This window comes from Nicotiana attenuata, chromosome 11, assembly GCF_001879085.1.
Source record: "Nicotiana attenuata strain UT chromosome 11, NIATTr2, whole genome shotgun sequence".
Lineage (NCBI taxonomy): Eukaryota > Viridiplantae > Streptophyta > Magnoliopsida > Solanales > Solanaceae > Nicotiana > Nicotiana attenuata.
Window position 1 is genome coordinate 50,721,843 of NC_031999.1, and position 23,426 is coordinate 50,745,268.

At 38.5% G+C, this 23,426-nt stretch overlaps 2 protein-coding genes across 2 annotated transcripts; one reads left to right on the forward strand and one right to left on the reverse strand.

Moving 5' to 3' along the window:
* On the forward strand, nucleotides 4,499-10,460 carry LOC109234512 (reticulon-like protein B21). The gene is made up of 9 exons (XM_019400535.1): nucleotides 4,499-5,715; nucleotides 6,181-6,240; nucleotides 6,325-6,427; nucleotides 6,542-6,619; nucleotides 7,342-7,489; nucleotides 7,605-7,674; nucleotides 8,351-8,416; nucleotides 9,661-9,783; nucleotides 10,140-10,460. The coding sequence occupies exons 1-9, from the start codon at nucleotides 4,674-4,676 to the stop codon at nucleotides 10,316-10,318; spliced, it is 1,869 nt and encodes a 622-aa protein (XP_019256080.1). The 5' UTR covers nucleotides 4,499-4,673; the 3' UTR covers nucleotides 10,319-10,460.
* Nucleotides 15,828-16,247, reverse strand: LOC109235061 (RNA-directed DNA polymerase homolog; the record flags this gene model as incomplete). The annotated part of the gene is made up of 1 exon (XM_019401067.1): nucleotides 15,828-16,247. A coding segment is annotated over exon 1 (420 nt), but the record flags the coding sequence as incomplete, so codon positions are not given.

Sequence of the window (23,426 nt, forward strand, 5' to 3'; positions counted from 1 at the left end):
AAAACAGTGATGATAGCTCATAGGGAGTTCAAACAGTCGGCAATAAGCCCCAAATATGGCAATAAGCCCAAGTCATAGTGAAAAACAACAAGTCATAGCGAAATACGCGGTAAAATCAACAACCGGGATGGACAAGTCACAATCCCCAACGGTGCTCTACCCCACGCTCTCTATCCGGCGTGCAATTCACCTCAATATAGCACTATGGGTGCAAATCCGGGGTTTCAAACCCTAAGGATATCATTTACAATCATTACTCACCTCGAACTGGCGAAATCTCTAGCTCGCGATGCCTTTGCCCCTCAAATCGGCCTCCACGCGCGTCGAATCTAACCAAAATCAGAGCGAATATATCACAATATGCCAATGGGACAATACCCAATCGAAAACAGTCGAAAAATAGCAACAATCTCGAAACTAGCAAAACTCGAGCCCCGGGTCCACTTCCCGAAAAATTACAAAACTCACATTACCGGATTCTTCATCTCGCCACGAGTCCATACATACCAAGAACTCCCAAATCCGAGCTCAAATGACCTATCCGAGCTCAAGAGATTTATGTTTACTTATTTTGAAAGAGTTTACTTGGGTTAGTTGGCTGGCCTTGTCTTCACGAGAGGCGCCATCACGACCAGTGCGGGTTTCGGGTCGTGACAAGATGCGGAGCTAGGATTTGAATTTTATGCGTTATAAATTCTAGGATAACGACATAAGATGTTAGTAATATGTTCTGGATTTTATTTTCGTACATATTTAATGAATTTTTTAATACAAATATAGAGTTTGGACAAAATTACTAAATTCGACCAAACTCATACTTTGACTTCTAGTTCCGCCCCTATCTATGTGGAAGAATAAGCTATTATTTGCAGTAAAATATCATAAATAATTGTTGAAGAGGAAGAAAATAAGAAAAAATTTTGGCCAACTACATATACAACCCATTCAACTTGGCACCATTTTTTATTTTGGCATTCTATCTCAACCTTGTTCCATTTTGGCCCTCCAACTCTATTTTTTATGTTCCACTTTAACACAAAAGTTGAAACCAGTGCAAAAAATATAGCGCGTGTGTATACACAAACCTGAGGTATAATAAATATCCAATTAAATGTTGCCACCTGATTTTTTCATCCATGTCAAACGGGTCAATACTAAAATACCTGAACCCGATCGTATTTGGGTAAAATTAAGTCCGCTTCTTAACTACACAAGAAAATGACAACACTGAAAATGAAATCCGAAGATGGTTCACTTACTTTGTAAAATTTACACCTATAAAAGCGGTGACCTGAATTTCTTGGTGTCCATGACACTTTCAGGTCAACTTGAAATCCACAAGAACAAATACTCATTCCATTATGAAAAAAAAGTTTTCTTTGAGACATGGATTCACTTCAAACTTCAAGTTTAGATGAAATAAACCCACAAAAAAATCAGAATAAATAAACGAACAATAAAATTGCAAAAGTTTGAAATTTTCTAGATGATCAGTTATGAAATCGGCAGATGAAAGCTTTGGAACTTTGAGAATGAAGATGGGGCAACAGTGGATGAAAAAGTACGGTCAGGTTCGAGTATTTTAGTATTGACCCGTTTGACATGGATGAAAAAATCATGTGGCAACATTTAATTGGATATTTATTACACCTCAGATTTGTGTATACACACGCGCTATATTTTTTGCACTGGTTTCAGCTTTTGTGTTAAGTGAAACATAAGAAATAGAGTTGGAAGGCCAAAATAAAACATATAAAATAGAGTTGGAGGGCCAAAATGGAACAAAATTAAGATAGAGTGCCAAAATAAAAAATGGAACTAAGTTGAATGGGTTGTATATGTATTTGGCCAAAGAATTTTTTTGTAGTAAAAGTACAAAGGAAAACAAAGGCATGCCATGTGAGGAGAAAGACTTCTGTTAGAGAGAGTCACAGAGATTTGACATAAATGTGAATGTACGTTTTAAAAGGCGGGGGCGTGAGGCGAGGCGTTTTACCTCTGACAAGAGGCGTAAGTCCCAAGACATTAGGCGTAAGTCCCAAGGATCTTTAAATTTTACTAAATTGCAAGAATTTTAAGATAGTGTAAAATAAAAAATAATTATAAAAATTACATTATATCAAAAAATTATAACAAACAGTCTATTTAAAATATTTATAAATTATACTTCAACTATGAATAATACTAAAAGTATGACATATATCATAATATACAAATTAGTTGCAACATCGTTACAACTCAAACATCAAAAGTAATGTATTCGATACGAAATCTTATATGAATCTCTTAAGTAGTAATGAATCTGGAAAGAATTTCGATATTATAATTTGATATTTTTTCTTAAAATACTCCTTTTATTTAATATGCTTTCTGTTCGAAAGAGAATTTATATAAAAACATATTTCACAATTTAAATATGATTCTCTAGCATCATTTATTTTTATGTTTCAACAAGTTAATAAAGTGACACATAATTTACCATACAATACGATGATAACTAATTATTTGTAAATAGTTACTAGCTAATACTCAGCTATTAAATTAATAAGTATTGTATCTCCTAAACGTGAAAAACAATATTTAGAAAAATAATTATAAAAAATTATGGACTATTATATAGTAAAGACATAACAAAAGTTAATAAATAAATACCTTTTAAATGAAAGATGTATTTAAAATTAACTATCATAGTAGCCTTAGTAGGTAACGTGCAATATTTTTTATTTTAATTATGACATAAAATACTCTTAACTTAATGATTTATGATTAAGAAAAAAGTAACTTTGACTAGTCAATAATTTATTAAGAAAATTTGAGGATTTACAAGGTTAGTTACATAGAATTGCATAAAGTTCTATTAGGCAAGCCCAGTACGCTGGGCGCTGGGTGTGTCTGGGGCGTAAGCCCCGATAGCCGAGGCGTAAGTCTCACGGAACTAAGCCCCACACATAAGCCTAGGGCCGTTTTATGAGTGCTCCGCCCCGGGGCGAATCCCGAGCGAGTCCCGATTCTGCCTTTCAAAACAGTGGTACAAAATACCAAAGGATCTATAATTCCCCTCATTTACCTCATCATTACTCTCACATTATTCCCTTAGATATTTTTTTTACCCTTTTCCACTTTTCTTTGCTCTTCTTTTTGGCTACAAAAAGAATGAATGAAAGAGGGATTTATCTTATATCATATAATCATAGAAGGTACAAATAATTTACATTGATAATATATTTAATTTATTATAGTAGGTTATTTTTCACCTTTTTAATGATATTTTTGTGTCTTAGTTCTACTGAACACCAGTTTTAAGAATATAAAAGATATTTTTATATCACACTATTAACTTAAAGTTGTGTATAATATACTAAAATTATTCTTTGAATTTTGTGGTATTAAACATACATATTTTTCCATAAGAGAGTACCATTGAAATAAAATGAGAGTGTTGAAACTAAATATTTACTATAGAAACGTGATTTTTTTAAAGAGTTAAAAATAAGAATAAGGTACGTAAAGTAAAATGGGTGGAGTACATTTTTAAGGTAAAAATAGTACGGTCTAGCCAGTTTTCGGACACAGAGACCGGTCCAGCATATTATACTGGAGTTCGGTGCACCTGTGTATGAACTTCCAGCATATTATGCTGGAACTCCAACACGCGGAAAGTTCAAGCATAATATATTGGAGATTCGAGCACTTGTGTATGAACTGCCAGCATATTATACTGGACCGGTATACTTTACTGGAACTCCAGTATATTATGCTGGAGTTCTAGTGTACTTATGCTGGAACTCCATCCTATTATGCTGGAGTTCCAGCATACTTATCCTGGAACTCCAGTATAATATGCTGGAGTTCAAGTATACTTATGCTGGAACTCCAGCATAATATATTGACGTATTTTTCGGGTTTTGAATAGTGTTTTCGCTCAAATTTATCTTTACATGAAAAGTGGCTAAATTTCGATTACTTTTGAAACTGGGCTATTTTTGAATGACCACTTGTAAATCTGGCTATTTTTGAATTTCTCCCATTTTTAAGCTATCAATTAGGATTAGTAGAGATAATTACTTGTTATTGTTTAGAAATAACACCAGGTAGTCACCTTAATTATTTAGGAATTAGCTAATATATCCTGAAGTTCAGTTTTTTTGTTTAATTTTTCGGGACATAAACGTCCTAAATTGTCCTGAATTTAAGATTTTTAGTTCAAATTTTCAGGACAAAATAAGTATTGGCTAATCCTTCAATAGTAACCCTAAGAATGACTATTTGTGCACTTCCCCCGTTATTGTTGATCCTCTTAGTCCAACAACAACAACAATAATAATTCAAGTGTAATCCCACAAGAATAAGGTCTAGAGAGTGTAGTGTGTGCGCAGACCTTATCTCCACTTTGTAAAAAAGAAGAAGTTAAACTCACAAAAAGAAAAAATGAAAAAAAAAATGAAATCACCACATTAAAAAGAGCCAAAAGAAGAAAAACCAAAAATGAATACTCTGCTCTTCTCTCTCTTTCTGGTGTTATGGGATCCAATGTTATTCATAACTTTCATCACACCCCTCTCAATATCTTCAGCTGAAATTTGTTACTCCATTAATACACAACCAGTGACCCCCCACCCACCCAACCCCACTAAAAGTCCTCAGTATAATCAAGAATCAACAATAACAGAAAAATGGAAGTGGTTAGTAAGAGGAGGAGCAAAATTTCAAGAAATGGTGTAATGTCAGGTTCTGTATGGGAAAATAGGATGAAATATGATGAAGTCAAAGGTGGGATCAAAGTATATAGCAATAGTGAAAAAGAAGAAGAAACCCCAGAAGTAAAAAATGATGAGAAAAATAGTACTATTACTATAATTAGTACTACTAGTGAAACAAATCAAGTAGACAAAAAGTTGAAAATGGGGTCAAAATCTAATCTTGGTGTTGGTGGTGTAATGAATGGCAAGAGAAAAACTTGGAAATCTGAGAGTAATTTTGAAGGGAACCCAATTCAGATTTCAAGAAAAAGATCTGAATTGAACAAGAATTTGGATGAACAGTGTAAAGAATTGAGTACAGTTTCAGCTGAAGAAATGAAGAAAAGTCCAGTTCAGAACAAGAAATCAAGTGTATTATTAAGGAAAGTGAAATCAGAGGCTAATAAGGGAGAAAATGAGGATGAAAATGAGAAGAATTCTGAATTAAGGAAAGTAAAATCTATGTCTGTTAATGGGAATTTGAGGAATTCAGTTCAGCTGGTGAAAGCAAAATCAGCTACAAGTAAAGAAGTTGAAGAGAAATGTAAGAATTTTGAGGAAAATAAGGTTGTTGTTGGTGGTGGTGGTGTAGAGGAGTCAAAAAAGAATCTTGAAAATGAAGAAAATTGTAAAGAATTTGGAATATGTGAAGAGAAAGTTATAACAAGCAATGAAGAAAATTGTAAAGAATCTCAAGACAAGTGTAGTGCTAAAGAAAAGTTGAATCTTGAAAATGAAGAAAATGAAGAAGAATTGGATGAGGTTTTTGATGAGGAAATTGAAAAGGAATTAAGTGTTGATGTTAAAGAGATTAATGTAGCAGAAAATAAGTCTAAAAAGGTTGTAATTGAAGAGAAAAAACTTCAAATTAGCAATGAAAAATCAGTTCCAATTTCTCCAATTATCAAGAAACAGTCTCCTCCAATTTCAGGCCAAGCTAAAATTCATCTTCAAAGTCCAACAAGAACCAAATCAGGTAAATTCAATTTCCTTAATTCTTTTTTCTTTTTTTCTATCATTTTGTTTTTTTAAGGTTGTGTTCTGCTTATGTTATTGCTTCTTTTTGCTTCTTTTCTTGAGCCGAAGGTCTATCTGAAAATAGCGTTTTTACCTTCCCGAAGGTAGTGGTAAAGTTTGCGTACACAGAGCTGGAGCCTAAATTTCAACCTTAGGTGTTCTGGATTTCAGTATGGTGACTTCAAATGTTAATAACTGAGTTCTACATTTAATATCTATACATATTTAATAATCTTTTAATACAAATACACTGTTTGAACAAAATTTATTGGTTCGCCTAAACCCGTAGCAGGGCTACTAGCTCCGCCATTGTGCATACATGCTACCCTCTCCAGACCTCACTTATGAAATTTTACTAGGTTTGTGGTTGTTGTTGTTTAAGGTTATGTTCTGAATTCACTTTCATTTTATGTTACATTTTCAGTTCCAACTTCAGATGAATTTCAGAATATTCCAAGACAACATAGCAAACTAGAAAGCTTTGGTAATTTCTCTTTTTTAAATTTCAATGTAATTCTGCAAATGTTGGACTTGATTTTCTCTTCTTTGTTTTGGACATTTTCTTTAGTTGATTTGGTTATGTGGAGAGATGTATCAAAATCAGCATTAATTTTTGGAATTGGAACTTTTGTCATCATTTCATCTTCATATACTCAAGATCTCAGTATCAGGTAATTCAGAACTTACACTTAGAAAAAAAAAAATTCAGATTTTTCTTTCTTAATTCTTGAAATAACCAAAAACAATACTAGTAACTAAAATTATTTATTTGTCTTTTTTTACAGCTTCATTTCTGTTCTCTCCTACTTGGGTCTGGTCTACCTTGCTGCAATCTTTCTATTTAGATCCCTCAATATTCACAGGTAAAAAAAAATTGTTACAGCAATTAAAGCTCAATTACTGTAATGCTACAAAAGCTAGTTGTAACTTTAGTATTATAGGCCCGCAAGGGTTGACTGAGTTGGTTGGGTGAGTAGTTTCCCACGTGAAAGACTTGAGATCGATTCCCTTCACCAGCCGTAACTCAGAGCTTGTCGCTCCGAACTTGCCTAGTGCAGTTTACATTTCCTGTGTGGTTTACGACCTATTGCACAGTGAAAAGGTTACCCAGTGCACACCCAAAGGATAGGGGTTGCGGGTCTTCCTTGGAATTTTCCAAAAAAACTTTAATGTTATAGTAGATAAAGCTAGTTGTTAAGTTACTTCTTTTATATTTAATGTGGCAAAAAATAGGTGCAAGTGCACAAATAGCCATTCTCAAGAATGTTATTTAGAGATTACCTAATATTTATTTTATCTTGAAATTTTAAACTAAAACTCTTAACTTCAGGACAATTCATGATACTTTTGTCCAGAATAATTGAACTAAAAAGCTAAAATTCGGGACGAATTGGCTAATTCTTAAATAGCATCCCTTTAGAGTGGCTACCTGGTGTCATTTCTATCAAAAAAATATTTCTATGACTTTATTATTACAGCGGATAACATCCAGTGACATTGAAATTAGCCCTATTTTCTTTTAAGGAAATATTATTTCTTTGATCGAATTTTTCTTTTTAATTAATTAATTTATTTATTTATATAGGGGTGCCAATGATATAAATGAGTCAAGTGAATATATAGTAGGAGAAGAAGAAGCAATGTGGATACTGAAATTGATACTGCCATACATAAATGAATGTCTCTTGAAAATTAGAGCCCTTTTTTCTGGGGATCCTGCTACTACAATGAAGGTAAAGAAAAATCCAAAATTTCCCATTTCATTTCTTTGTATTCTTTTTAATTAAAAAAAAACAATTTTGATCTGACTTCAACTATTTGAAAGTTGACAAAATTTTGCCTCTACAGATGGCAGTTCTGCTGTTTATTTTGGCTAGATGTGGCAGCTCCATAACTATTTGGAAAATGTCCAAATTAGGTGAGTTGCATCTAATATGGTTAAAAGTTAAAACATGTTTTACTCCCTGTTTTATTTTTACTTCTTTCCATTTTCTTGGTAAATATTTTTAAAAAAAAAAAATAAAAATACACCCAAAGAGAATGAAACTTGGGAAGTGTTTTTGGTGAGAAGTGGTATATGTGAATTTTATATGCTAAACTACTTCTTTCCGATCAGAGGCGGATCTAGGATTTAATGTTTAAAGGTTCCTGCAACTATCTCGAGTAAATTTTCAACAGTAATTAGATTCGCATTTAAATATTTATAGATATTTAGTGAATTTTTCGTACACATTTACATTATTTGGACAAAAATTACTAGGTTCACGTGAACTCGTAGGTTGCAAGGTGGATCTGCCCCTGTTTGCGGTAGGGTTCGGAGTACGGAAGTCAAACTATCTAATTATTAGTTTGAATATTTATTCTTCAAGTTTTTTTAAATAAAGTTTACAAAAGCTAAAACTAAAATAGATTTATGTACAATCTCTGAGTGAACAATTTTAGAAAAATATCATGAAAAATAAACTGATTTTATAAGGAATGTGAAATTAAAGTACATATTTTTTCAGGAAAAGCAGAGAAAAACTGAACATTCTTTTTTAACCTTTTCACTCACTATAGCTGTTGCTGACACTTGGTTTTTTGGCTGTTTGCAGGCTTTTTTGGAGTTTTCATTGTACCAAAAGTTTGTTCTTCTTATTCCACTCAGTTAACTGCCTATGGTAAAAAAATATTCACCATTCTCTCTTTTTTTAATTTTTCTGAATTTTATTCTCACATCTTCTACCTTTTTATACCAGTTTAAGTTACTACTATATGGTAAAAACTTACTCCATATTTACACTAAATCACAAATTTTAAACTATCAAATAAAAGATAACTATAGTTCAACCAGTGGCGGACGCACGTGGTGGCAAGCGGGTTCAACTGAACCCGCTTCATCAAAAAATAATACTGTGTATATGTATAAATTACGATTAAAGCTGCGTAAATTTTATATAATGATTTTATTTGAACCCGCTTGACAACTACTATTTTACGACTAAAGTTATGTAGTTCTAAGATTGAACCTTTGCACAAAATCTGGATCCGCCATTGAGGTCAACCCACTATGCTAAGTGAAATTAGTAACTTAAATATACGGCGAGTAACTATTTACATTCGATAGCTGCAAAAGTATATAAAAGTAGTAACTGAGGTCAACCCACTGAGATCACTTTTAACTCGCTGCCGAAACTATTTACATTCGATAGCTGCAAAAGTATATAAAATTAGTATATATACAGAAATTAGTACATATACACACAAATTTCCGGCTATTTTTTTTAGAGCGACTATACAATGTCATTTTCATAAAGTGGTCCATTTCAATTATCAATCCAAAATTTATTACCCTCTATTTTTTATTTTCTACATTAGTAAGGATAAATCAAGAAGAAGCTTAATTTATTTACAAAGTTGTATGGTATTCATGTTTGGTACCTAGTCTTGCATCACATATTTGATTCATGAATATTTTGGTCTAAATTGTTGATAGACAGAGAAGTATATAATAATACAAGTCTACCTCAAATTTCATTAGAAAGATATATTGTAATTTAATTTGTTACATCAGATTATTGCCTTATTTTTTTAGGTGACTAACTCATTTATTATGACTAATTATCTGTAGTTTATTTTTAGTTTTTTATATTGTTATTGTTAATATAAATAATAACATGCCCAGTGAAATCCCATAAGTGGAGTCTGGGAAGGGTAGTTATGTATCCATAGCCTTATCTCTATTTTTGTAAAAATAGAGAGACTGTTTCCAATATACCTCGACTAAAGATAAATAGATAATTTAAAGAAACTTTCGGTGTCTTGTTTTGCCTAAAACTTTGTATTTCGTGGATTTGTTTAAAATCTTTTTTTTTTTTTAATTTGGAAAATCAAAATTTTCATAACGTGCAAATGCAATATGAAGGTACATTTTGGATTAGACGCTTTCGAGATGCTTGGGAATCATGTACTCACAAGAAAGCTGTTGCATTTGCAATATTCACACTCGTATGGAATTTGTCTTCAATTGCTGCTAGAATTTGGGCAGGTAAAATCACTAATATTCGTGAAAAAATTAATTTCCCTTTTATTTCTATTTATGTAGCTTCAATTTTTACAGCCTACTCGAATAAAACTTCAGAAGGGAACCTTGGAGCAACGTTAAAGTTGTCTCCATGTGACCTATAGATCACGGGTTCGAGCCGTGGAAGCAGCTACTAATGCTTGCATTAGAGTAAGTTGTCTATATCACACCCTTAGGGGTGTGCCGGTGCGGCCCTTCCTCGAACCCTGCGTGAATACGGGATGCTTTGTGCACCCGACTACTTTTTTTATTCGAATAAAACTTCAAACATTTTGTTGAACGAAAATTCGAGTTAATCAACATTTTTTGTTTTTTTGCAGTTTTTATGTTGTATGTGGGATTTAAGTACTACCAACAGAAATTGATGAAAGAAGGATGGGTAAGTGAAGAAGAAACTACAAAAGCTGAGGATTATTGGCAAGCAAAAATTGGAGGACAAAGACAAATTGGGAGAAGATCCACTTTAATGGAAACCAGAAAGCAAAAGAAAAAACTTTAAAGAGAAAAAAATATATATATCATAACTGAGAGAGATATAATAAAATCTTTATTTCTTACTGTACATAGTTGTTTGTCATTGTAACAGATATTGGGGCTTCAGCCTCTATTGCCTAATAAAATCTTTTACAATTCATTTTCAAGTGGAATGTTATGTTGATCTTTTTATGTTTTACTCAGAGCCTATAAATATATTATACATTTGTAAACTATTTTTATGAAATCAGATTACTCTCAGGTGCACAGATAGCTATTCTCAAGGATGCTATTTAGAGATTAGCCAGTACTTATTTTGTCTTAAAATTTTAAATTAAAAATCTTAACTTCAAGATAGTTCAGGAAATTTTTATCCTGAAAAATTGAATTGGAAACCTGAAACTTAGGACGCATGTCACGACCCGAATTTTCCACTGTCGGGACCGTGATGGCGCCTAACATTGAACGCTAGGAAAGCCAATGTTACCGGTTATTTTACCTCTTTCCTTATCTTTAACATTTTACCATATGATGTAAGTAAATCAGCGAAAATCAAAATGCGGAAGAACAGAATTTAACAGTTTAACTTAATACTAATACGAAATCCATAATAAAACTTCACCCAGAACTAGTGTCACAATTTCACGGACTGTCTACGAATACTACAAATAGTGGTATGAACAAGAAAATACAAATCTGTCTCAGAAATAGATAAAACAGAATAGAAGGGGACGCCAAGGCCTGCGGACGCCTGCATGACTACCTCGGGTCTCCACTGGACTGAAGGAAGCAACCTCGAACTACGGTCCGTAGGGTCCAGTATCGGAATCTGCACAAAAGTGCAGAGCGTAACATCAGTACAACCGACCCCATGTACTGGTAAGTGCCGAGCCTAACCTCGGCGAAGTAATGACGAGGCTAGGACACGACCAACATCATAAACCTGTGCAGTTAACAATAGTAGAAGCTATCTAAAGTTTACGGGAAGGGGCAACATGCTATGGGGGATACCAGAATAAGGACACACAGAAATAACGGAAACGAAACAATCAAGGCACTTGAACCGATAACAGCAAATAATCACAGCAACAGAAAACAAATGCACGACATCACCCTTCGTGCTTTTACTCTCAATCCTCACCATGCAATCAATAATGGAAATGTGCACGGCATCACCCTTCGTGCTTTATCACTCTTCCTCACCATATGCATCAATATAAATGTAAATGTGCACGGCATCACCCTTCGTGCTTTATCACTCTTTCCTCACCATATGCATAAGTATGAATGTGCACGACATCACCCTTCGTGCTTTATCTCTCTTCCTCACCATATGCATCAATATAAATGTAAATGTGCACGACATCACCCTTCGTGCTTTATCACTCTTTCCTCACCCAAACAATAGCAACAATAACATCCCGGCAAGGGAATCAACAATGAAAACAAATACAAATTCCGGCAAGGGAATCATCTATAACCAATCTCGTTCCAACAGTAATCTTCACAAAATGAATCTCAACTTGAACCAATACTCAACAACGGTCAAATACCACGAAACTATCATAATCTTGTTCAACAGGGATAATCTTCAATTTAAGCATGGATAGTACATAATGAGAATCACCACAATCACAATATAAGACTCACGGGCATGCTTGACACCAACGTATAGATACTCGTCACCACACCTATACGTCGTACACAACACTAACACGTAGAAAATAAGACACAACACCTATTCCCTCAAGCTAAGGTTAGGCCAAACACTTACCTCGTATTCCACGGCCAAACTCAAGCCTCAAATACCGTTTTTCCCTTAGATTTCGTCTCCAATTCACTTGTATCTAGCCATAATTAACTTAACAACAACAATAAATGATAAAGAATTCAACTCCAACGCTTAGTTATAGGTTTTCTATCATTTCCCCAAAAAGTCAAAAATCGATCCCGGGCCCGCTTGGTCAAAACTCGAGGTTCGGACCAAAATCCGATTACCCATTCACCCCCGAGCCCGGATATGCAATTAGTTTTGGTACCCGACCTCAATTTGAGGTCTAATTCCCCAAATTTTGAAATTCCCAAATTTCACCCAAAAACACCCAATTTCCCATGAAAATCCTAGATTTTGTGATGAAATCTTGTAAAAGATGAAGTAGATTGAGAGAAATGAGTTAGAAGTTGTTTACCTATGATTTGGGGAAGAACTTTTCTTTGAAAAATCGCCTATGAGATCTTAGGGTTTGAGAGAATTTGAAAAATGATGAAAATCCCGTCTAAGTTATAATTTACACAGTTGCAGGTATCGCGTTTGCGATAAAATGTTCGCAAATGCGAAGGTTCGCCTGGCCTGCTGCCTTCGCAAATGCGAACATTGTTCGCAATTGTGGCTACTGTGCATGTCGCATTTGCGACGATGAACTTCGCAAATGCGAAGGTCCCTTGCCCAGCCCAGTCTTCACAATTGCGATGAGCCTTCGCAATTGCGGTGCTTGCATTTGCGAGCCAGGCTTCGCAAATGCGATGTCTGCATACCTGCAATCATACCAGCAATTTCCTTAAGTCTCAAAACACTCCGTAGCCTATCCAAAACTCACTCGAGCCCTAGGGGCTCCAAACCAAACATGCACACAAGTCTAAAACCATCATATGGACTTGCTCGTGCTATCAAATCGCCAAAATAACATCTTAAACAACGAATTTAGCCTCAAAATCAATGAAATTCTCAAGAACACCTAAAGTTACTATTTTTACAACCGAGGGTCCGATTTATATCAAATCAACTCCGATTCTTACCAAATTTCGCAGATTTGACTTAAACATTATTTTAAACCTGTACCAGGCTCCGGAACCAAAATACGGGCCCGATACCATCAAGAACACACACCATTTCATTTCCAAAAGTCTTTATATTTTCTAGCAAACAATTTTCTTTAAAAATTCTTTTCTCGGGCTAGGGACCTCGGAATTCAATTTCGGGCATACCTCCAAGTCTCATATTTTTCTACGGACCCTCCGGGACCGTCAAATCAGGGGTCCGGGTCCATTTACCCAAAATATTGACCAAAGTCAACTTAAATTTAATTTTAAAGGCAAAATTAGCATTTTTCTCAAGTTTTCACATAAAGGCTCTCCGGATATATGCCCGGACTGCGCACGCAAATCGAGGTAAGACAAAAGGAGGTTTTTAAGGCCTCAGAACACAGATTTGACTGCTAAAACAAGAGATGACCTTTTGGGTCATCGCATTCTCCACCTCTAAAACAACCGTTCGTCCTCGAACAGATATAGGAAAGTACCTCAGTCGGTGAAAAGATGGGGATATCGGCTCCGCATATCGGAATCGGACTCCCAGGTAGCTGCCTCAACAGGCTGACCTCTCCACTGAACATGAACCGAAGGGTAACTCTTCGATCTCAACTGACGAACCTGCCGGTCTAGAATAGCTACCGGCTCCTCCTCATAGGTCAAGTCCTTGTGCAACTGGACAGTGCTGAAGTCTAACACGTGGGATGGATCGCCGTGATATTTCCGAAGCATGGACACATGAAACACTGGATGCACAGCTGATAAACTCGGCGGCAACGCAAGTCTGTAAGCCACCTCTCCCACTCGACCAAGGATCTCAAAAGGTCCGATGAATCTAGGGCTTAGCTTGCCCTTCTTCCCAAATCTCATCACGCCCTTCATGGGCGACACCCGAAGGAACACCCGCTCTCTGACCATGAATGCCACATCACGAACCTTGCGGTCGGCATAACTCTTCTGCCTGGACTGAGCTGTGCGAAGCCTATCCTGAATGATCTTAACCTTGTCCAAGGCATCCAGAGCTAAATTTGTACCCAACAACCGAGCCTCTCCCGGCTCAAACCACCCAACCAGTGACCGACACTGCCTACCATATAATGCCTCATAGGGAGCCATCTGGATGCTCGACTGGTAGCTGTTGTTGTAGGCAAACTCTACTAATGGCAAGAACTGATCCCAAGACCCTTCAAAGTCAATAACACATGCTCGGAGCATATCCTCCAAAATCTGAATAGTACGCTCGGACTGCCCGTCCGTCTGGGGATGAAATGTTATGCTCAACTCGATCCGTGTACCCAACTCACACTGAACTGCCCTCCAGAAATGCGAGGTAAACTGAGTACCCCGGTCGAAAATAATAGACACGGGCACACCATGAAGACGAACAATCTCCCGGATATAGATCTCAGCTAACCTCTCTGAAGAATAGGAAACTGCCACAGGAATGAAATGCGCTAACTTAGTCAGCCTATCAACAATAACCCATATCGCGTCGAACTTCCTCTGAGTCCGCGGGAGTCCAAAATTGAAGTCCATAGTGATACGCTCCCACTTCCACTCGGGAATCTCAATCTTCTGAAGCAAACCACCAGGTCTCTGATGCTCGTACTTTACCTGCTGACAATTCAAACACCGAGCTACATAACCAACAATATCCTTCTTCATCCTCCTCCACCAATAATGCTGCCGTAAGTCCTGATACATCTTAGCGGTGCTCGGATGAATAGAATACCGGGAACTATGGGCTTCCTCTAGAATCAACTCACAAAGTCCATCCACATTAGGCACACAAACACGACCCTGCATCCTCAAAACTCCATCATCTCCGACTGTAACCTGCTTAGCACCACCGTGCCGCACTGTGTCCCTAAGGACAAGCAAATGAGGGTCATCATACTGCCGATCTCTGATACGCTCAAATAATGAAGACCGAGCGACTGTACAAGCTAGAACACGGCTGGGCTCAGAAACATCCAACCTCACGAACTGATTGGCTAACGCCTGAACATCCAAAGCAAGTGGCCTCTCATCGACCAAAATATACGCAAGGATGCCCATGCTGGCTGACTTCCTACTCAAAGCATCGGCCACCACATCGGCCTTCCCAGGATGATACAAGATGGTAATATCATAGTCTTTCAACAGCTCCAACCACCTTCTCTGCCTCAAATTTAGCTCCTTCTGCTTGAACAAGTATTGCAAACTCTTGTGATCCTTGAACACCTCACACGACACGCCATATAAATAATATCTCCAAATCTTCAGCGCGTGAACAATGGCTGCTAGCTCCAAATCATAAACTGGATAATTCTTCTCGTGAATCTTCAACTGTCGCGAAGCATATGCATAACCTTGCCATTCTGCATCAACACCGCACCAAGTCCAATACAAGATGCGTCATAATATACTGTAAATGGCCCTGAACTTGTGGGCAACACCAACATTGGCGCCGTGGTCAAAGCTGTCTTGAGCTTCTGAAAGCTCGCCTCACACTCGTCCGACCACCTGAATTGGGCACCCTTCAAGGTCAACCTGGTCATCGGGGCTGCTATAGATGAAAACCCCTCCACGAACCGGCAATAATAACCCGCCAAACCCAAGAAACTCCGGATCTATGTAGCTGATGTGGGTCTAGGCCAGTCTTTGACTGCCTCTATCTTCTTCGGATCCACCTGAATACCCTCTGCTGATACGACGTGGCCTAAGAATGCAACTGAACTCAACCAAAACTCACATTTTGAGAACTTAGCATACAACTGACTATCTTTCAGAGTCTGAAGAACGACTTGAAGGTGCTGCTCGTGCTCCTCTCGGCTGCGTGAGTAGATCAAAATATCATCAATGAAGACAATCACGAAGGAATCCAAATAAGGCTTGAACACTCGGTTTATCAAATCCATGAAAGCTGCTGGGGCATTTGTCAACCCGAATGACATCACTAAGAACTCATAATGCCCATACCGAGTGCGGAAAGCTATCTTAGGGACATCGGATGCCCTAATCCTCAATTGATGGTAGCCTGATCTCAAGTCAATCTTCGAAAATACCTTGGCACCCTGAAGCTGATCAAACAAATCATCAATCCTCGGTAATGGATACTTGTTCTTGATGGTGACTTTGTTCAACTGCCGATAATCTATGCACATCCTCATCGATCCGTCCTTCTTCTTAACGAACAACACGGGCGCACCCCAAGGCGAGACACTAGGTCTAATAAAGCCTTTATCCAGCAAGTCTTGCCACTGTTCCTTCAATTCTTTCAACTCTGGCGGAGCCATACGATATGGCAGAATAGAAATGGGCTGAGTGCCCGGGGCCAAATCAATGCAAAAGTCAATATCCCTGTCGGGTGGCATCCCCGGTAGGCCTGCAGGAAATACCTCTGGAAACTCACGAACAGTTGGCACAAAATCCATAAAAGGAACCTCAACACTAGAATCACGAACGTACGCCAAATAAGCCAAACATCCCTTCTCGACCATACGCCGAGCCTTCATGTAAGAGATAACCCTGCTGGTAGAATGACCAGGAGTCTCTCTCCACTCCAAACAAGGCAACCCCGGCAATGCCAAGGTCACGGTCTTGGCATGACAGTCCAATATAGCATGATAAGGGGATAACCAATCCAGCCCTAAAATGACATCGAAATCCACTATATCGAGAAGTAGGAGATCTACGCTAGTCTCGAGACCCCCAATAACAACCACACACGAACGATATACACGATCTACCATAATAGAATCACCCACCAGTACATATATACTGGAGCACTCAAAGAATCACGAGGCACAACCAAATACGTAGCAAAATAAGATGGCACATAGGAGTATGTAGACCCTGGATCAAATAGGACTGATGCATATCTGCTGCAAACTGAAACCGTACCTATGGTAACGACATCGGATGCGTCAGCCTCAGGTCTGGCTGGGAAAGCATAACATCGGGGATGGGCCCCACCACTCTGAACCACATCCTTGGGACGGTCTCCTGCTGGCTGGCCTCCACCTCTAGCGGCCTGACCTCCACCTCTGACGGCCTGACCTCTACCTCTAACACCTCTACCCTCCACCTCTAGCTGTCTGACCCCTGCCTCTAGCTGGCTGAGCAGGCGGTGGAACACTCGGCGCCTGAACTATGGCACGAGAACCCTGATACTAAGAACTGCTCGACGCTCGAGGGCAAAATCTAGCAATGTGCCTCGTATCGCCACAAGTATAACAAGACTTCGGCTGCTGAGACTGCTGACCCTGACGGCCTGAGTAACCACCCTGAAAACTCTGGACCGAAGGTGCACTGATAGGAGCTGGTGGTGCACTGTAGGGCAACTGATCAGAATACTGCATATGAGAACCACAGCCACCTGGAGCACCGTGAGAAGCCTGAAGTGCTGAATGAAACGGCCTGGGAGAATGGCCTCTACCAAAAGAATCCCTGCCTCCAGATGAGACACCACTGAATCTGCCAGAATGACGAGGCATCTCGTCAGACCCCTGACCTTTCCCCGTAGCTAGAACCATCTCAACCCGCCTGGCCACATTGGCCGTATCCTAAAAAGAAATCTCGCTCCCTGTCTCCTTAGCCATCTGCAATCTAATAGGCTGAGTGAGTCCCTCAATAAACCTCCTCACCCTCTCTCTCGGTGGGGAGTATAAGAAGAGCATGACGAGCCAATTCAATAAACCTCGTCTCATACTGGGTGACAGTCATAGAACCCTGCCGAAGATGCTCGAACCGCCTGCGGTACTCCTCTCTCTGAGTGACGGGAAGGAATTTCTCCAAAAATAGCTGAGAAAACTGATCCCAAGTCAAAGCAAGCGACCCAGCTGGTCTAGCCAAACAGAAATCCCTCCACCATTTCTTGGTGGAACCTGAAAGAAGAAAAGCAGAAAAGTCGACCCCATTGGTCTCCACTATCCCCATGTTCCGAATAACCTCATGACAACTGTCCAAATAGTCCTGGGGATCCTCTGAAGATGTACCGCCATAGGTAGTAGTGAAGAGCTTGGTGAACCTGTCCAATCTCCACAAGGCATCTGAAGACATGGCTGATCCATCACCGGTCTGAGCTACAACACCTAGTGGAACTACCCCAACTGCTGAGCTGCTGGAGTCTGAAACTGGGGAGCCATCTGGTCCGGAGTGCGAGTAGCGGGAGTCTGTGCTCCTCCACCAGCCTGAGAGATGGCTGGTGCTACAGGAAGTATGCCTGCCTGAGTGACACTCTCCATAAGGCCCGCTAGACGGACAAGAGCATCCTGGAATATCGGGGTAGCGATGAACCCCTCTGGGACCTGAGCTGGGCCCACTAGAACTGTCTGGGCCGGAACCTCATTATCAAACTCTACCTGAGGCTCCGCCGCTGGTGCTGCTGCTCTAGGCTGAGCTCTGCCCCTACCTCGGCCTCTAGCACGGCCCAGGCCTCGTCCTTTGCCCCTCGTAGGAGCTGCTGCTGGGGGCTCGGGCTGCTGATCAGCTGACAAAGCGGTACGTGTTCTCACCATCTCCGAAAGAACAGAGTAGAAGTTCAATTAGCATTGAGAATTCAAACCGCACGACAGAGATGAATAGAAGTGAAATTGTTCCTAACTCTGTAGCCTCTGGGGGATAAGCACAGACGTCTCCGTACCGATCCCTCAGACTCTACTAAGCTTGTCCGTGAATTGTAAGACCTAAGCAACCTAGAGTTCTGATACCAACTTGTCACGACCCGAATTTCCCACCGTCGGGACCGTGATGGCGCCTAACATTGAACCCGCTAGGCAAGCCAATGTTACCAGTTATTTTACCTCTTTCCTTTATCTTAAACAATTTACCATATGATGTAAGAAAATCAGCAAAAATCAAAATGCGGAAGAACAGAATTTAACAGTTTAACTTAATACTAATACGAAATCCATAATAAAACTCCACTCAGAACTGGTGTCACAATTTCACGGGCTGTCTAAGAATACTACAAATAGTGGTATGAACAAGAAAATACAAATCTGTCTCAGAAATAGATAAAACAGAATAGAAGCAAAATAGAAGGGGACGCCAAGGCCTGCGGACGCCTGCAGGACTACCTAGGGTCTCCACTGGACTGAAGGCAGCAACCTCGAACTACGGTCCGTAGGGTCCAGTATCGGGATCTACACAAAAGTGCATCAGTACAACCGACCCCATGTACTGGTAAGTGCCGAGCCTAACCTCGGCGAAGTAGTGACGAGGCTAGGACACGGTCAACATCCTAAACCTGTGCAGTTAACAATATCTAGAAGAATAAAACTAATAGAAGCTATGAAAAGTTTACGGGAAGGGGCAACATGCTATGAGGGATACCAGAATAAGGAAATGCAGAAATAACGGAAACGAAACAATGAAGGCACTTGAACCGATAACAACAAATAATCACAGCAATAGTAAACAAATGCACGACATCACCCTTCGTGCTTTTACTCTCAATCCTCACCATGCAATCAATAATGGAAATGTGCACGGCATCACCCTTCGTGCTTTATCACTCTTCCTCACCATATGCATCAATATAGATGTAAATGTGCACGGTATCACCCTTCGTGCTTTATCACTCTTTCCTCACCATATGCATAAGTATGAATGTGCACGACATCATCCTTCGTGATTTATCTCTCTTCCTCACCATATGCATCAATATAAATGTAAATGTGCACGACATCACCCTTCGTGCTTTATCACTCTTTCCTCACCCAAACAGTAGAAAGTATAACATCCCGACAAGGAAATCAACAATGGAAACAAATACAAATCCCGGCAAGGGAATCAGCTATAACTAATCTCGTTCCAACAGTTATCTTTACAAAATGAATCTCAACTTGAACCAATACTCAACAACGGTCAAATACCACGAAACTATCATAATCTTGTTCAACAGAGATAATCTTCAATTTAAGTATGGATAGTACATAACGAGAATCACCACAATCACAATATAAGACTCACGGGCATGCTTGACACCAACGTATAGATACTCGTCACCACACCTATACATCGTACACAACACTAACAAAGTAGAAAATAAGACACAGCACCTATTCCCTCAAGCTAAGGTTAGGCCAAACATTTACCTCGTATTCCACGGCCTAACTCAAGCCTCAAATACTGCTTTCCCCTTAGATTTCGTCTCCAATTCACTTGTATCTAGCCATAATTAACTTAACAACAACAATAAATGCTAAAGAATTCAACTCCAATGCTTAATTATAGGTTTTCTATCATTTTCCCCAAAAAGTCAAAAATCGACCCCGGGCCCGCTTGGTCAAAATTCGAGGTTCGGACCAAAATCCGATTACCCATTCACCCCCGAGCCCGGATATGCAATTAGTTTTGGAACCCGACCTTAATTTGAGGTTTAATTCCTCAAATTTCGAAATTCCCAAATTTCACCCGAAAACACCCAATTTCCCATGAAAATCCCTAGATTTTGTTATAAAATCTTGTAAAAAGATCAAGTAGTTTGAGAGAAATGAGTTAGAAGTTGTATACCTATGATTTGGGGAAGAACTTTTCTTTGAAAAATCGCCTATGAGAGCTTAGGGTTTTAGAGAATTTGAAAAATGATGAAAATCTCGTCTAAGTTATAATTTACACAGTTGTAGGTATCGCATCTGCGATAAATGTTCGCAATTGCAAACTCGCAAATGCGACCAATGCTTTGCAAATGCGAAGGTTGGCCTGGTCTGCTGCAAACTCGCAAATGCGGCTACTGTGCATGTCGCATTTGCGATGATGAACTTCGCAAATGCGAAGGTCCCCTGCCCAGCCCAGTCTTCGCAATTGCGATAAGCCTTCGCAATTGCGGTGCTTGCATTTGCGAGCCAGACTTCGCAAACGCAAAGTCTGCAGACCTGCAATCATACCAGCAATTTCCTTAAGTCTCAAAACACTCCGTAGTCTATCCAAAACTCACCCGAGCCCTCGGGGCTACAAACCAAACATGCACACAAGTCTAAAAATATCATATGGACTTGCTCATGCGATCAAATTGCCAAAATAACATCTTAAACAACGAATTTAGCCTCAAAATCAATGAAATTCTCAAGAACGCCTAAAGTTACTATTTTTACAACCGAGGGTCCGATTTATATCAAATCAACTCCGATTCTTACCAAATTTTACAGATGCGACTTATTTTAAACTTGTACCGGGCTCCGGAACCAAAATACGGGCCTGATACCATCAAGAACACACACCATTTCATTTCCAAAGTCTTTATATTTTCCAGCAAACAATTTTCTTTAAAAATTCTATTCTCGAGCTAGGGACCTCGGAATTCAATTCTGGGCATATGCCCAAGTCCCATATTTTTCTACGGACCCTTCGGGTCCGTCAAATCACGGGTCTGGGTCCGTTTACCCAAAATGTTGACCGAAGTCAACTTAAATTCAATTTTAAAGGCAAAATTAGCATTTTTTCAAGTTTTCACATAAAGGCTTTCCGGATGTACGCCGGGACTGTGCACGTAAATCGAGGTAAGACAAAAGGAGGTTTTTAAGGCCTTGGAACACAGATTTGATTGCTAAAACAAGAGATGACCTTTTGGATCATCACAACGCACTGGCTAATTCCTAAATAGCAGCCCTTTAGAGTGGCTACTTGGTATCATTTCTACCCAAACTTATATAGACATATTGGACCAGACAAATAAAAATTGGGCCGACAAAAGTAAATATTGCGAAAAAACAGAAATGGCCAGATTTACCACTGTTAATTGAAATATAATCATAGTTTCAAAAGTAATCAAAATTTAGCCATTTTTTCATGTAAAAATAAAATATGAACAAAAACATTCTTAAATTTATACGCAGGAGCTCCAATGTCCAATATATTATGCTGAAACTTTTCGTGTGCTGGAGTTCCAACATAATATGCTGGAAGTTATACACATGAGCTCCATCAACCAGCATATTATTCTAGAACTTTCCGTATTTCAGCAAAATAATGGCTATTTTTTAGTGACTTTGTAAATGTTGGCTATTTTTCACTTATAAGTCCAAAAACTAGCTAACCCATGATGTTTTCACGTAAATATTAGCTATTCGTCAGCTGGATAAACATGAAATAAGATGGTTAGCCAATTGGAAATGGTCACAATAGAAGGAGCAAGAAGGAAATCACTCTAGCTCTAAGCAGGACGAGCCCGTGTACAGAGAAGAACTTCAAATTTTAAGCCTCAGGGATCGTTTGGTACAGTGCATAAGAATAGTGCTGGATATGTTGTATTAGTAATGCTGGTATTAGTTATGCTTGTATTAGTTATTCTGATATATTTCTTATCCATTGTTTAATTCTGTTACATCCCGTACTTTTCTACGTTGGATTTGTCATAAGATAATTGACATAAGTTCAAGGACAAGATTATTTTTGAGGTTATAAGTATTTATGATATTTCATACAAGTGATAAGCCAGTGTTATGAAGGTCAGAGGGTAAATGAATCGAAGAAATTGAGTATCATTGAAGTTTGACATTTTGGGAAGAAATATGGTCCAAGCTATAATACCCCGTATTTATGGACTAGTGCTATACCACATGATCATGATAGCATGGTATATGAAGTGTGTTAAAGGTGATTAGTATTTAAGTGAAATGAGATCTAGAGAGGAATTATGTGTGTAACTAATTAAATGGGAGATTATAGTAGGAAAGGAGAAATAAGTCAAGATTATTGAATAATTATTATGTAGGCATGATTCACATGGGTTAGGAATAGGTGGCAGCCAAGGGATGGAGACATGAATGCATAGGGTGGAGGGGACACCTATTTTGTCTATAAAAGTTATATGTGTATTTAAAAGGTGTGTTGGCATCTTATTAAAAAGGATGACACATGTAAAGAGGAACTTTAGTGGGTTGCCACATGGCATTAATTTGGCTAAGGGTGGCATTAAGTGTGCATATATGAGTCATAGCACTTAAAGTGCTTGGTTTACACGTGTAAAGTTTGGTGATGAGTCATTAGGTGTGCACCTAGAGGATTACACGTGTAGAATGAAGAAGGGGTCTCTAATGTTAGTAGTGTAACATCCGTACTTTAGTACTAGGATGAGTCGTAGTAATCCATATGAGCTTGAAGGGATTAAGGTCATTCATGAGGTTATAGAGGATTCGTGACAATGTTATTATAAGACCCCGTAAGTTAACAACCTTGATACCGTTAGATACATTTTGATATGGTATTTATATTGAGTGGAACATCTTTTGTAAAAAGAGTTTGAAAAATATGATTTCATATAGTTATTAATATTAATACTTCCGGATATGTTTTAAATTATACTCTTAATATGAGAAAGTTTATAAATGAGATTTTCT